The sequence below is a fragment of the Ictidomys tridecemlineatus genome, chromosome 4 (assembly GCF_052094955.1).
Source record: "Ictidomys tridecemlineatus isolate mIctTri1 chromosome 4, mIctTri1.hap1, whole genome shotgun sequence".
NCBI lineage: Eukaryota > Metazoa > Chordata > Mammalia > Rodentia > Sciuridae > Ictidomys > Ictidomys tridecemlineatus.
Window position 1 is genome coordinate 109,694,111 of NC_135480.1, and position 16,047 is coordinate 109,710,157.

The 16,047-nt window shown below is 41.2% G+C and overlaps 1 protein-coding gene across 2 annotated transcripts; it reads left to right on the top strand.

Annotated features, from left to right (window-relative positions):
- Positions 1-804: 804 nt before the first annotated feature.
- Positions 805-15,118, top strand: Tirap (TIR domain containing adaptor protein). 2 transcript variants are annotated; one of them, XM_005330753.5, is made up of 4 exons: positions 805-1,086; positions 9,105-9,263; positions 10,644-11,225; positions 12,069-15,118. In XM_005330753.5, exons 2-4 carry the CDS (start codon positions 9,197-9,199, stop codon positions 12,086-12,088), a joined length of 669 nt encoding a protein of 222 aa, XP_005330810.1. In that variant the 5' UTR covers positions 805-1,086; positions 9,105-9,196; the 3' UTR covers positions 12,089-15,118. The 2 variants fall into 2 exon arrangements, with proteins under 2 accessions (XP_005330810.1, XP_077903424.1); XM_078047298.1 differs by having other exon boundaries at positions 807-880.
- The last annotated feature ends 929 nt before the right edge of the window (positions 15,119-16,047 follow it).

Sequence of the window (16,047 nt, forward strand, 5' to 3'; positions counted from 1 at the left end):
TCAGACTGGAGAAGGTGGATAATCAATCTTAGAATGGCCCAATTAAACCACCTCCATCCTCCAGCATTTAAAGAATATAGTTTTAAGACAGAGTTTCCCAAACTGGCATGCTATGGAACACTGCTCAAGAAGATATTATTAATATTTCTTCTCTGTTGAAACACCTTTAGGAAATGTTACATGTTACATTATCCCCTTGGGGATCCCTATGCTCAAGAACATCTCAAGGGCTCTAAGAGGGAGTCAAAGCAATCGCTTAACTCTTTGACCGAGGGCCTGCCAACATCACATACTGCAGCAGCTCTGTTGGCATCCTGTAGAATTGTTGGTAACGCCCATTTGGGAAGGCCTGCAGGGGCAAAGCATTTTGGCATCAGCGTTCCTGGGGCTCCTGTTTCCTGGAAGCACGACTTCACAGCTGCCACACTGGGCCCACCCCTCTTGCACTCCAGCCCCATTCTACCGCTTAGCTAACCGTGTGTGACTCTGGAGAAACTTAATCTCTCTAAGCCTTATTTTTCTCCGTGATATAAAATAGGGTGTGAACACGTCCCATGCAAGGTGTTAGAGGGCTAAATGACCAAAATAGTTTCTTTTCTTTTCCACCATCCAGCCCCTACTGGGGCTCAGGGGTTTCATGTGACTTTGGGCATTAGAGTGTAAGGGCTCATGTCCAAGTCCCTGAGGCTAATGTCCATTGGAGGCCCACCTTCCCACCTAGAGGAGGCCGGGCTCACCCAGAGGCCGCCTGGTGCTGCTTTCCAGCGATAGGCGCGGGCAGGAGGGGCAGTGGCCTCCCGCTTCCGGGAGTCGGGCCAGCGCAACACTTCCCTGGGCGGAGCCCGCGCCGCAGACTTCCGAGACCCTGGCTGGAGCGCAGGTGAATGACCCGGCGGGCGGCCGGGGAGAGGCGGCACCGTTGCTGCGGGACTTCTGGGGCAACCCGCGGCCCTTAGGTCCAGACCCGACTTTGAGCTGCAAGAATCCGTCCTGCTTTCTTCCGGGCCTCGTCCCAACTCTGTCCTGGAGTGACAGCCCTCTTTTCTCCCGGTCCTTTCGACTGGCCATCTCCAGCACCCAGAACGCGTAAGCAGCATTAAGAAGTTCCTCCGGGAAAGCTGTCACCTTTTCTGTCGCAAAAGAAGCTGGTGCCGGGCTCCTCTCCTTTGGCTGGGCTTCAATAGCCTGACTCTGGTTGTTTCAGTCTTAAACTGTAGATACTGTTTTCTCTGCGGCATCCTTCTCTGCTCAGGTCACAGCCTGTCTGCTCTTGGGTTGACTTGTGGCAAAAACATGGTTTTATGTGGGGTTAAGTACCTCTGAGGCCCAGTCATTTAGCGACCTCCACCGTGGCACTGAGCCAAGTACTAGAGGGACACGATGAACAGGACAAATTCAGTCCTCTTGGGCTCCATGGAGACAGAAAATTAGAAATCAATGCACCAGGCAGGCGGTAGAGTGCTTGCCTAGCACGGGCGGGACCGGGTTTGATTCTCAGCACCACATAAAAAAATAAAGGCATTGTGTGTCCATCTACCAAAAAAAAATCATTCTCTCTCTCTCTCTCTCTCTCTCTCTCTCTCTCTCTCTCTCTCTCTCTCTCTCTCTCTCTCCTCTCCCCCCCTTAAAAAAAAAAAAAAGAAAAGAAAAGAAAGAAATGCACCAGAGAAGTGCTGGTGAGAGAGGGGGAAGTATGAAAACTCAAGTGGAGACACCTAACCCAGGGAATATGAGGGTCATGAGTGACTCACAGGAAGCCACATCCAGATTGTGTTGTGTGTGTGTGTGTTAGATTTTTTAAGAAATGATACATAACACATTTGGAAGAGTGCACAGATCCTAAGTGCATAGCTAAACCATTTTCACCAAGTGATAATTTCCTGTGCTACCTGCATCTAGTACAATAAACCTTTACTAACCTCCTACAGCCTTCTTACAGTCACTGCTTCCCCTCAAGGGTGACTACTAAGCTAATTTTGACACCATAAAGGAGCTTTGCCAGGTTTTAGACTTTCCATCCATGTAGTGATATGTTTCCAGAATATGGCATTGTTCACTAAGTTTTTTGAGAGTCACCCTGGTTGTGTTTAGCAGTAATTCATTTAGCAATAATTCATTCAGCCTTGTTCATATATAACATTCTGCTGTATGGCTAGATTGTTTTATTTATCCAATTTATTTATCCAACGTACTGCACGCTTGAGCTGATGGACATTGTTGTTTCCCAATTGGGGGTTATTTTGAATAGTGCTGCAGATATTCTTGTGTTTTTGTGAACATATGGAAGCACTTCCACCTAAGAGTGGAATGCCGGCTGCAAGCGCATTCTGCTTGAGTATATAGTGCCCAATTTACACTCCCTCCAGGAGTATGTGAATTCCTATTTCTTCACATCCTTACCAATATCCCATACTATCTTTTTCATTCTATCGAGGACATAGTGGTGATGGACTAAGATTTTAATTTGCATTTCTCTGATGACTAATGAACTGTGCACCTTTTATGTCTGTTGGCCATTTGAATACCCTATTTTGTAAAATTCCTGTTCAGTTCTGCCCATTTTTCTTTTTGTTGGGGGTGGGGTAGGCATAGGGCTTGGTTTTACACCCAGAGTGAGATGCACCCCCAAACTTAGCCCATTTTTCTAATAGGTTATCTCTCTTTTTCTTAGTAGTGTGTAGGAGTTCTTGAAATTTCAAATGTAAGACATTTATTGGATCTGTTTTTTTTGGGGGGGGGCGGTGATGGTTTGGTTTTTAATGGTGATGGGAATTGAACTCAGAGCTTATTACATGCCAGGCAAGCACTCTACCACTGAGCCACATTCCCAGCCCAGATCTGTACTTTTAAGCATTTTCTCAGTAGATTGTCTTTTTTACTCCTAATAATGTATTTTGATGAACAGAAGTCTTCATTTCATTGGTTTCCAATTCATCCTTTTCCACATGGTTGTGTTACTAGTATCAGATTGAAATGTTTTTGTTTACTCCAAAGTCATAAAATAATTTTCTCTAAAAGCTTTATTGTTTAACCATTAGCAGTTAAATCTAGTATCCATTTGAAATTACTTTTTTATATGGTATGAGATGTGGATTGAGACTCATTTTTTTCCCCACAATTGACTATCTTAATTGACCGAATACCATTTATTGAAAAGACCATCTTTCCCTGCTGCATTACAGTGTCAGATGATACAGATATGGGCCTGTTTCAGGACACCCTGTTCTTCCATTGGCCTGTCTCTCTGTCCTTGTCCACCAATGTACTACTTTATAATCAATAGAATAATAAGGATTATTCTAGCATCACATTTCAGCAGTTTCTGATGAGCTTAGATACTGTTCAAACATCACCACAAAGCCATTTTTAAAGAATATTGCAAGTAGTTATCTGGAAGCCACATATGGTGGCACATGCCTGTAATCCCAGCAACTTGGAAAGCTGAGACAGGAGAATCACAAGCTTGAGGGCAGCCTTACCAACTTAGTGACATCCTGCCTAACTAAATAAAATTAAAAGGCTGGGGAACTAACTCAGCGGTAAAGTGCCCCTGGGTTTAATCCATAATACCACACATAATATAGCAAAATTAATTATAATGTTTTCTATTCATATTTGCTGTTTTTATGTGACTAAAGTACAGATAAGTTTTTAGTTTTTTTTTTTTTTTTTGTACTGGGGATTGAACTCAGGGCCTTGTGCATGCGAGGTAAGCACTCTACCAACTGAGCTATATCCCCAGCCCCAAGTTTTTAGATTTTGATGCCTAAATTAAAAATAGTTTTATTCTTAAATTCAAAATACTGGGTGCTATTTTTAACACACGTGCACTTTTTGAAATTTTTTTTCTAATTTTTTATTCTTTTTAGTTATACAAGACAGTAACTTTTTGACATTTTTAATTATTCAAAATCTATAAAATATCTTGGTAAAAGTATATGTGCCTTGACATGTATTAATCAAATGATTTATTTTAATACTTCAGTTAACCAGAATTCTGTTTCCTGTCACAGTTCAACCTTAAATTTGCAAAAATAAGTAGTTCGGAATTTATTTCACAAAACCAATCCCAAGATTTGCTAGGCATTTTTAAAATTATTTCACGAATTTGTAAATATAGGTAGCATAATCTAAACTAGTAGTTCCTTGTACCAAAATTTCCTATGCAGCTCTGACAAAATTGATTTTGGGGCCTTACTTCTGAAGCACTGAATACAAATCTCCAGGGAAATCTCTCTTTCTCTCTCTCTCTCTCTCTCTCTCTCTCTCTCTCTCTCTCTCTCTGTGTGTGTGTGTGTGTTTTGTTTTGAGGCACTGGAGTGTGTGTGTGTGTGTGTGTGTGTGTGTGTGTGTGTGTTTGTGTGTGTGTTTTGTTTTGAGGCACTGGAGATTTAACCCAGGGGCAATTTACCACTAAGGCCAGGTGTAGTGGTGCACACCTGTAATCCCAGTGGCTCGGAGACTGAGGCAGGAGGATTTCAAGTTCAAAGCCAAACTCAGCAATTTAACAAGGCACTAAGCAACTTAGTGAGAACCCTGTCTCTAAATTAAATACAAAAAAGGGCTGGGGATGTTGCTTATTGGTTAAATGCCCCTGAGTTCAATCCCCGGTACAAAAAAAAAAAAAAAATACCACTGAGCTACATCGCCAACCATTTTTTATTTTTTGAAATAGAGTCTCCCTGAGTTGCTTAGGGCCTCACTAAGTTTCTGAAGCTGACCTTGAACTTGTGATCCCCCTGTTTCAGATTCCCTGAACCTCTGGGATTACAAGTATACACATGCAATCCCAGCAATTTAGAACTTGTGACTGGCAGGAATCGTTTTAAAGAGCTCCAGAGGAATTGAGATATGCAATTTTATTTGATGGACACACAGGACCAATTCTTAGATACATTAGAATCCTGAAGTTCTAGTTTAAAATGCAGGATCCCAAATCTCATGCCCAGGAATTCGATTCAGTAGACTTCAGATGGAGCACAGAAACTGGCATTTTAAACTAACACAGTCCCTGATTTATTATTTCAAAGTTTCTGTGGCTCAAGGGACCAAGCAAGACTTAACTGGATTCTTTGCTCAGGGTTTCACCCAGCTATAATCCAGGTGTCCATGGAGCTTTGGAGTTATCAGAGGTTCAAAAGTGAGGAAAGATCCACTTCTAAACCCCTTCAGGTCGTTGGCTGAATTTATCTTCTTGCAATTGTAGGGTTGAGGTACATTTTCATGCAAGTTGTTAGCTGGGGACCACTCTCAGCAACCAGAGGCTGCCCATTGTTCCTTCATACATGGTCCTCTCATAACATGGCACCTTTTTCAGAGAGAGCAAGGTGTTTCTTTCCCATCTGCTAAGATGGAGCTATGTGTACACACGCAAGCATACATGTACACATGTACGTATTCACACGTAATATTCATATATGCAATATATATAAATCTTACATATGATGTATGTAATGTAGACATAAACATGTCACATATAATAACATAATCATGTGAGTGACATTCCATCACCTTTGCTGTGTTCTGTTGATTAGAAGAAAAACACAGGTGTTAAGAGTGGTGGCACAAGCCTTTAATTCCAGCTTTTCCAGAGGCTGAGGCAGAAGAAGCATGAATTTAAAGCTAGACTGGACAACATAGACAATGTAGCCAGACCCTGCCTCAAAAATACTGAGAAAGTTGGGCAGGGTGGTGTACCCCTGTAATACCAGTGACTCAGGAGAATGAAGCAGGAGGCTTGCAAGTTTGAGGCCAGCCTCAGCAATTTAGTGAGGCCCTGAGTGATGTAGCAAGACCCTGTATCAAGGGCTGGGGATGTGGCTTAAGCGGTAGCGCGCTCGCCTGGCATGCCTGCAGCCCAGGTTCAATCCTCAGCACCACATACAAACAAAGATGTTGTGTCCACCAAAAATAAAAAATAAATATTAAAAAGTTTCTCTCTCTCTCTCTCTCTCTCTCTCTCTCTCTCTCTCTCTCTCTTAAAAAAAAAAAAACAAAAAACCCTGAATCAAAATAAAAAATAAAAGGGGATAAGGATGTGGCTCAGTGATAAAGTGCCCCTGGGTTCAATATCCAGTACAAAAAAGAAAAAAAAAAAGATTAATCAAAGAATTAAACAAAACAATGTTAAGTCATGGTTCCATCCCATACTTAGAAGTATGAATGTTGGAGCTACCCCACAATCTACAAACCACTCTTTGAGAAACACTGTATTGTGTTTAAAAATCTGTAATCAGATGGGTGTAGTAGTACATGCCTGTAATCCCAGTGGCTCAGGAAGCTGAGACAATTTAGCAAGGCCCTAAGCAACTTAGTGAGATCCAGTCTCAAAAAAAACAAAAAATTGTAAATGAATTATGCTGAATCCTACAAACCCTAAAAAATCCTGCGCAAATATTTTAGCAAGTATTTGAGAATAGTATAGCCTGTTGAAAACAAATTTTTAAAAAATAAATTTTTTGTAGTGCTGGTGATTAATCTCAGGGCCTCATGCATGCTAGAGAAGTGTGCTACTGCTACTGATCTATAGCCCAGACTCTTTGATTTGATTAATTTATCTGTGGTACTGGGGATTGAACCCATTGGCACTCTACCACTGAGTTACATTCCTATCTCTTTTTATTTTATTATTATTATTATTACTTTGATTGAACCTAGGGGCACTTAACCACTACCACTGAGCCACATCTCCAGCCTGTTTTATTTATTTGTTTATTTTTATTTTGAGACAGGGTCTCATTAAATTGCTTAGGGCCTTGCTGAGTTGCTGAGGCTGGCTTTAAACTTGAGATTCTCCTGCCTCAGCCTCCTGAGTTGCCCAGCTCACTTTAGATTTTATACAATAACACTTCCCTCTTGTAAGTTGCTACATATAATAGTGTAAGGAACATTCTGGAAGGCACTAAAGGTATCATGCTGCTCCTTTTCTGAAGTTCTTTATTCATTTTCTATAAAGTCTTTGTTATTCTTTCCAAATGGGAGTTTGGGGTATACATTGTTTTGATTTTTGGTACTGTGGATTGAACCCAGGGGTGCTTTACCATTGAACTACATCCTCAGTTTTTTTTAGGCTGATTCATAATGTGGATGGGGGTGTGTATGCATGGGGCGAATAGAAGAACTCTAGATAGGGCAGAAGGGTATGGGGGTAGGAAAGGCAGTGCAATGAGATGGACATCAGTACACATATGAAGGCATGAATGGTGTGACTCTACATTGTATACAATCAGAGATGAAAAATTGTTCTCTATAATATGTGTAATATAAATTTGAAATGCATTCTGCTGTCATATATAACAAATTAGAATAAATTTTTTAAAAAGATGTACAGAACCTTTAAAAAAACAGATGTACAGAGAAGGCAATCCTTTGGCAGGAAAAGAACTTCAAAACCTAACAATGGAAACTGAATAAATCTTTATTCTCTATAAATTAAAAAAAAAACTAACAATGGTATAAGGCCCTGCTATAGCTGCTGCCTGCCACCTAAGTTATCTGAACATTAAGAATATTAAGTTATCCCAAGATTAAGGATATTAAGAAGGAAAAGAAACTCATGCACAGAGAGAGTCTATTTTGATGTCCTTTTGAATTTTAATACTTCTCTGCTTTTCTCTTTAAAATGTCTTCTCTGGTGCCTGCACTTATTCCAACTCCTCTTTCTGCCCCTTTTGTTGCTGCAGTGTGATTTTTTTTTAACCGTGATAATATTTATCAATCATCAGCATCTCTAGTCTTAGTCATCAGTTTGGTATGATAGTGTTTATCATCAGTGAATAGAGCATTAATGTCTAACAGAATTCTCTTCATTAAATTTGAAAACCTCAGTATTACAGTGTGTCTAAAAATCCACTTTATTTCTGTGGAAGTTCCCAGAGGGAACATTTTTTTTTTTCCTTTTACCTCTGAAGATCTGGCAAAGAGTGAGAAAGCAGGCCTGTACCTGTTACTCTGCAGGTCCAGAGCCAAGCCAACCTTACACCACTTTCTTAATTTGGAGAAGTATCTCTAGAATTCTGTGATTTCCCCCTGCAGACTCTGAGCCACCCAATGTTTCCCATAAACATAGGTTTAAAGAGCTTCCAGCACCATTATTATTATTATTATTATTATTATTATTATTATTATTATTATTATTATTATTATTATTCTCCTTCTTCTTCTTTCATTGAACCCAGGGACACTTTACTACTAAGCTACATTCTACATTCCCAGTTTTTATTTTACTTTTTTTTTTAATTTTAAGACAGGGTCTTGCTAAGTTGCCATAGCTCACCTTGAATTTGCAATCCTCTTGCCTCAGTCTCCCCCTACTGTAGCTCCCCAAGTCACTGGGATTACAGGTGTTATACCACGGTACTCAGATTAGATTATTTTAAAGGCATACTAACCCACAACATTTTCTGAGCATTTATTGTATGGTAGATGTCATTGGGATTTACATAAATTATCTCATGTAATTCTCACAATAATGCTGAGAAAATTTCTAGCATTACAGTATTTCCATTTCACAGAGGGCGATACTGAAGCTTAGCAAATTGCTGAAGGCCGCCATTAACTAGAAGTGAGAGTCTAGGCACTGTGCCTTCAGAGTATAGCCTTCACCACTTCATGACACTTTCTCCCTGATCTGAGAACTGGATAGGTAGAAGAATGGGGGCTTTGAGGGGAAAGCAGACAGAGAGGAAGTCTCTCAAGGAACACACATGTTCTTGCTTTCGACTGCTCAGCATCTGTCTACCTAGATACACAGTTTTTTGTCCAAATACCAGCTGTCCTCCCATTTCAGCATTTACACAAGAAGTGCCTTTAAAGAGCTCCCTGCCATGAACTCTACCCCAGATTCCAAACGCCATCCTAGCCAGGTGGAGTAGAGAACAGTCACTGCCAGTCATGCTGAACTCACACCCTGTAAGTCTGAGTATACTACACAAAACATGGTTTATTCAGAAACCAGCTCTAATCACAGTGTTGTTTTTCCCTAGTCTCATGATTAGGACCTGTTTAGGCATTAGCAGAGTGGTAGAACTTCCAGAAGCCCACAAACTGGGATTGGGAGTAAGGTAGGTATAACTTTTATGATTCTCTTTCTTTATGCCTTTTAGGATGGCTGTTCCATGAGGTCAAGACTGGGTCTCCCCCTTTCTACTGCTTTACTGATGCCTAGTCTCATGGGGTTAGTTTTGAGCCCAACACTATGGCATCATCAACCTCCCTCCCTGCTCCTCAATCCCAGTCCAAGAAGCCTCTGGGCAAGATGGCTGGTGAGTGGACCCAGATTCCTACTTCTGTTCTTGCTCCTAAGAGTGTAGTCCTTAGTCTGCATGTTGGCGAGGTGGGAGGCCTGCCTGGTCCAAACACAGGGAGGGATGCAGAAAGGGTGCCAAGGGGGCAAAACTCCTCATTAGACTTCAGTGCCTATGCTTTGTGGAGAGTGAGGAGAGAGGCATGCATCAGTGAATTCTTTGGTGGGTTCTTCAATCCTTTTGGCTCAAAGGTTTTCTAGCCTGCTCAAACAATTTTCCTAGCCTAGAAATCATTAGGCTAAATGCTTAATACTGTGACTCTTGTCATACTAATCTTTACTCTAGAACCTTTACTCTAGGACCATAAAAAGAAAAAATGAATCAATCTCCCAAACACAAACTATCTGTATTTATCAATAGCTGAGTTTTAATATTATTATGGAGTACTTATAATATATGAGATATTGCATTATCTCAGTTAACCTTCAACAACAACTAAAATGAACACATTTTATAGATAAAGGAAATGGAGATCTAGACTAACTTGCTTAAGGTTATAGAATAAGCAGTAGGACACAACCAAATCTATGTGCCTGGCTCCAAAGTGTAGATTTTGAATCAGTAAACCCTGTGCTTTGCCAGAGCAGTAGCTTTCTTTTCTAGATTCGTGTTGTCTACTTAGCAACATCTAGGATTTCTTGCAGCTAAACAGATATAAGCCCCCCTGCCCTTTCCTTTCCACAATGGGCATCCCACCCTAACCTAAAGCCACCTCATCTCAGTGCTGGAAGTGGGCTTTGGAACAGGGTGATCTTTACCAGCATACATAGCTCTATATGCAGATGTTTGACCATCTAGTTCTAGTGAAATATTCTACTTAAGGGGTGGGGTACTAGGTATCAAAAGACTTGGAGCAGGGCAAGGCCATCTCTATTTTTTTCTTGTTTTTGAGACAGTGTCTCACTGTGTGATCCACACTGGTCTCAAACTCCTGGGCTCTAGTGATCTCCTGCTCAGCCTCCTTTGTAGCTAAGACCACATTTCTGGTACCCAGGCCTAGCTGAGCATTGCACACTTCCATCAGAGGCTACAGGATCCCCCTATTGTGCATTACTCACCTGGCTAAGGACATCTCTTAATCAAGCTGATAAAACACTTCCAAATAAGGATTCTAGAGTTCTCATGTATTCTTGAATCCTTTCAAGATAGAAAGAACTCTTAGGCAAGGCCTAAAGGGATAACAAGTTGGCATACCTAAATCTCTGAGAGTAAGGTGTTTCCCAATGCAGGGAGCTGGCAGAAATCCTGTCTATCATCCCTTGTGGTGAGACTCCTCCATGTGTGAGGAGGTAGCCTGGAAAGATGTAGGCCTGAGCAGTATGTTTCCCCCCACTACAGATTGGTTCAGGCAAGCCCTATTGAAGAAACCCAAGAAGCTGCCTGTTAACCCAGAAAGCCACTCCAGTGATGGTTCACAGTCAGCCTCACAGGATAGCCACCAACCCTCAAATCCCAATTCAGTCATGTCTTCCAACCCATCATCAGCACACATGGATACCAGCAGCAGCAGGGGCCGCTGGAGCAAAGACTATGACGTCTGTGTATGCCACAGTGAGGAGGACCTGACAGCTGCCCAGGAACTGGTCGCCTACCTGGAGAGCAGTACTGCCAGCCTACGCTGCTTCCTGCAGCTTCGGGATGCAACCCCAGGTGGCGCCATTGTATCCGAGCTGTGCCAAGCACTGAGCAGTAGTCACTGCCGGGTGCTGCTTATCACTCCAGGCTTCCTTCATGATCCTTGGTGCAAGTACCAGATGCTGCAGGCTTTGACTGAGGCACCAGGGGCCGAGGGCTGCACCATCCCCTTGCTGACTGGACTGACCAGAGATGCCTACCCTCCTGAGCTCCGATTCATGTACTATGTTGATGGCAGAGGTCCCGATTGTGGCTTTCACCAAGTCAAGGAAGCTGTCATACGTTGTAAGCTATGGAAGGGTGAAAGAAGGGGAGGGGACTCAACCTCAGAATCTGATCTACATTGCCTTTAGGAGACAGCCATTATAGCTCCTGGTAGTTTAAAGTGCAGGCTCTGGAAAAGACTGGGTTTGGATCCTGGCTTCTTTATCTATTATGTGAGCAGTTACTCCCATAGGCAAGTTATTTAACTCCTGTGTGCCTTGATTTTCTTATTGCTTATCAGACTTCCATTACTGTAAAACAAGAATTATATAGCTGGGCATGATGGCATATGCCTGTAATCCCAGCGACTTAGGAGGCTGAGGCAAGAAGACTGCAAGTTAGAGGCCAGCCTCAGCAACTTAGCAAGTCCCTAAATAATTTAGCAAGACTCCATCTCAAAATGAAAAGGACTGGAGATGGAGCTCAGTGTTTAAATGTCCCTGGGTTCAACTCTCAGGAACTTAAAAGAGAAAGAATAGTATGTATACTCAGTAAGTGTTCAGAGTATGACCTAGTACATGTTAAGTATTCATTACAGGCAAGGCCTAGCACATATCAAACCCTGTATATGTATTAGCTGGTGGTAACAGTAATAGTATGAAGTTTCTCACTAAGATTAGTTGGAGATGTCTATCAAGATCTGGGAAATGCCAGGAGGGATGTAAGTTTAGTAAGGCAAAAAGGAGCAAAATAATTAGAATTTCATAAGATGAACATACTCAGAGGAGGGACAATTATATTACAGTGGTTAAGGAAGAAACATAATAAAAAGAAGACAAAGACACAGGCACCAGTAGGGGGGTAATAAAGATTCTGTGTTTGAGGAGGTTGAAAATTCCTATGATTCTGTTTGGTCTCTTTCAGATCTGCAGACGCTCAGCTGACACTTCTTATGTTATCATGGGACCAAGGAAATTGGAATAAAGCTAGATATAGCCTATATAAGGCATCAGATTCAAGCAGATATAATGAGACATCAGGAGCCAGAGTCTACAGCATTTTATAGTGACCCTAGGATCAGACTACCCATCAGGCTTCTATTACTGTGGGCTCCCCAGGAAGGCCATGGAGAAGTCAGGGACTCCCCCAGGAAGGCCACAAGGAAGGTGGGGACTTCCCCGGGAAGGCCACAGGAAGCTGGGGACTCCCCAGGAAGACCATGAGGAAGCAGGGGAGTCCCCCAGGAAGCCAGAAATAGATGTTGGTAGGAAGTGCTGATACCAGCAGGGTCAGCAGTCTTTTACCTGCTGCCTAACTGGACAGGAAGCCTGGCACATACCTGTTTCCTTCCCTGGTACTGGGCACTGGGTAGATAGGCAACCCTCCTAAAGAAGCATGCAACTGTCAATGAGCTGGAAGCCTAGACTGCAGGTCTCAGAATGGATGCTCTTCCCAGTTGCCTGGAGAAGCCCTGGAACAGGCATCAGAAGAAAGCAACAGGTGTCAAGTCCTTCATACACACTACTGCTGTTCTCTCTCTGAGAGACATGGACTCACTTCAGAAAGCTGGATGAAAGGTGCAGACAGCATTGTGCTGTATTTTAATTATTGCACAAGTGCCATTAAATATGCAACTCTACCTCAGGGTAGATCATATGCCTAGCATGCATGAGGCCCGGGGTTCAATCTCCAGCACCAAAAAAGAAACAAACGTTGCCAGGCACAGTGGCACACACCTATTATACCTGCAGCTTGGGAAGCTGAGACAGGAGGATTGAGAGTTCAAAGCCAGCCTCAGCAAAAGCAAGGAGCTAGGCAACTCAGTGAGACCCTGTCTGTAAATAAAATGCAAACTAGGGCTGGAGATGTGATTTGGTGATCAAATACCCCTAAATTTAATTCCTGGTACCAAAAAAAGAAGAAGAAGAAGAAGAAAAGAAAAAGAAAGAAAAGAAACAAACCTAGAAGCCATTCTGAATGTACAGTAGATGGAAGAACTGGGGGTGGGGGCGGGAGAAGGAAAACTAGGGCTCAGGGATCCCCTCACCTGGATCAAAGTCTACTGATTTGGGCTGGGGATGTAGCTCAGAGGTAGAATGCTTGCCAAGCATGCCTGAGGCCTTGGGTTCTATCCCCAGCACCAAAAAAAAAAAAAAAAAAATAGCCTGCTGATCCTGTGGTAACTGGGAACCCCATGAAAGGTCTGGCTTTGATTAGAGCTGATGCTTTCATAGTAGTTGTTTTTGCCTTGGACTGGAAGGACTCAACATTTTTCTTCCAGCAGCAGACTAGATTCCTTGTGTGATAGGCAGGGTTTCATTTATCTGTTCTCAATAAGTTTGTCATTTTTTCATGATACTGGACATCAACCCCAGGGGCACTTTACCATCAAGCTACATTTCCAGCCCCATTTCTATTTTCATTTTTGAGATAGGGTCTTGCTAAGTTGCCCAAGCTGGCCTTGAATTTGTGATCCTCTTGCTTCAGCCTCATGAGTTGCTGAGATTATAGATGTATGTCACCATGCCTAGCTAAATTTTTAAAGTATGAATTATATATAAAAGAATTAAGGAATACTATGATGTAGCAACTCATGCCCCTGCAGCACAACTTAAGAAGTAAAACCTTGGGCTGTGGGTATAGCTCAGTGGCAGAACACTTGCCTAACGTGCAACACTCTGGGTTCAATTCCCAGCATTGAAAAAAAAAAAAACTTTATCACCTCTAAGGTGCTTCTTTTAGCCCCTGAATTCCAGTTCTCTCATCAAAAATAACCACTATTCTGAACTTTAAACTTAGTAGGTTTTCTCCATAAAGTTATTATGTTTGTATGATCAAACCATGTTTAATTCTACATGGTTTTATATTTTATACAAATGGCATTATAGTGTTTGTATGCTGTGGGTTCCTTTCTTTGTTTGCTGTGAGATTTATCCGTGCTGGCAAGTTTTACTTCAGTTAATTTCCTTTCATTCCACTATGTAAATATACCACTATTGTTATATATTCTTCTCAAATGGATATTAGGTTACCAACATTTTGCTACTAAAAACAAATGAGCCTGTCAACTTTTTGCCCATGTTTCTGTGATTACAATTTTCTAGGGTTTAGCTTAAGTGGGGAAAGGCAAGTAGTAAATAATATAAATCTTCAGTTTTATTAGAAGATGTCAAAGTCTCTTCCTTAATATTAAAGCACATAGCTCTAAATTATTAGATGTTTTTAAATATATGACAATATTATCTTTTTTTAAGTTTTATTTTAATATAAAATATTTACCTATTACTTTTTTGTCTGTGCTTTTTATGTCTTAGGAAATTCTTCCCTACTTCTGTTATTTCCTTCTATCTATAAGTATTTGTCACATTTAGGTTTTTAACCCACCTGGATTTATAAGGTAGGGGTGTTTTGTTCTTCTTGATTTTTTAAAGTCAGAGTTATAATTTTTTCCCTTAATTTTCTATCAGTTACTGACTAGTCCATTCTTTCTCTCACTGATTGTGATCTCACCACTGCATTGCAGTCATGAATTATTATATGTGGGGATCTGTTACCAGGTTCTCCATTCTCCTTTGTTTGTCCCTTCGTGTACTGGTTTTCTGTGTGTGGTGCTGGGGATTGAACCCAGGGCTTTCTGCATAGGAGGCAAGCACTCTACCAGCTGAGCTATATTCCCCAGCCCTGCCATACTGTCAAGGTTTTAATAAACTTTGATAGCTTTTCAGTCAATTCTCCCTACTGTTTTTATGCATTTATATTACTTTGACTTTTCTGATTCCTTTACTCTTCCACTATTTCTTCAGTTTTTCAGGTTCTAGGAAAAAACCTGTGAGTATTTTTATTGAACGTACATTGAATTTGGATTTATTTAGGGAAAACAGATGTTTTGATGACAGAACCATTATACCTATAAAAATGGTATGTCTCCATTTATGTATTAAAATGTCTTTCAATAAAGATATATCCTTTCCATATTGGTTAGTTTCATCTTTTATTAGATTTATTCCTTAGTACTTCACATTTTGTTGCTACTGTAAAAAGCCATTTTAAAATTATATATTTGCTTATGTATTACTGGCCTAAAGGATTGAAATTTATTATTGATCTAATACTAACAACATGCTGAATTTTTTATTCTACAAGACTACAGATTTTATTGGGGTTTCTATAAATACAGTCATATAATTTGCAAAACAAACCAAAATTTAGTTCCTTCTTTGTCTTCTAGAACTTCTAGTGAAATGTTGAAAGGAGTGACAACAGTAATAATCCTTGTCTCCTTACCTTAAAGGGAATGTTTCAAACATCTTACTATTGTGTTGTAGCCAGATATGGTAATACATGCCTGCATTACCAGTGACTTGGGAGGCTGAGGCAGGAGGATTACAATTTCAAGACCAGCCCTACCAATTTAGTGAAATAGTCTCAGAATAAAATAAAAAGGGCTAGGGGTGTGACCTCTGAGTTCAATCCCAATACCTCCATCCCCCTCCCACACAAGGGGGGGGGAAAGGCTGTATCACAATGGTAGAGCATTCCTGGGTTCAATTCCAGTACCCCAAAAAGTTTGTTGTGGTTTTTGGTACATTTTTTTGGAGGAGTGGGGTGGGGTCAAACCCAGGATCTATATCCCCAGGGAGCATGCTAGGCACATATTCTACCATTGAACTATATCCCCAGCCCTCTTTAAAAATAATTTTGAGACAGGGTCTTACTAAGTTGCCAAGATTGGCCTCAAACTTGCAATCCTCCTCCCTCAGCCTCCCTGGGATGACAGATGTGTGTGTGTGTGTGTGTGTGTGTGTGTGTGTGTGTGTGTATTTATATTTAGTTGTAGTTGGACACAATACCTTCGTTTTATTTATTTTTATGTGGTGCTGAGGATCGAACCTAGGGCGGCACA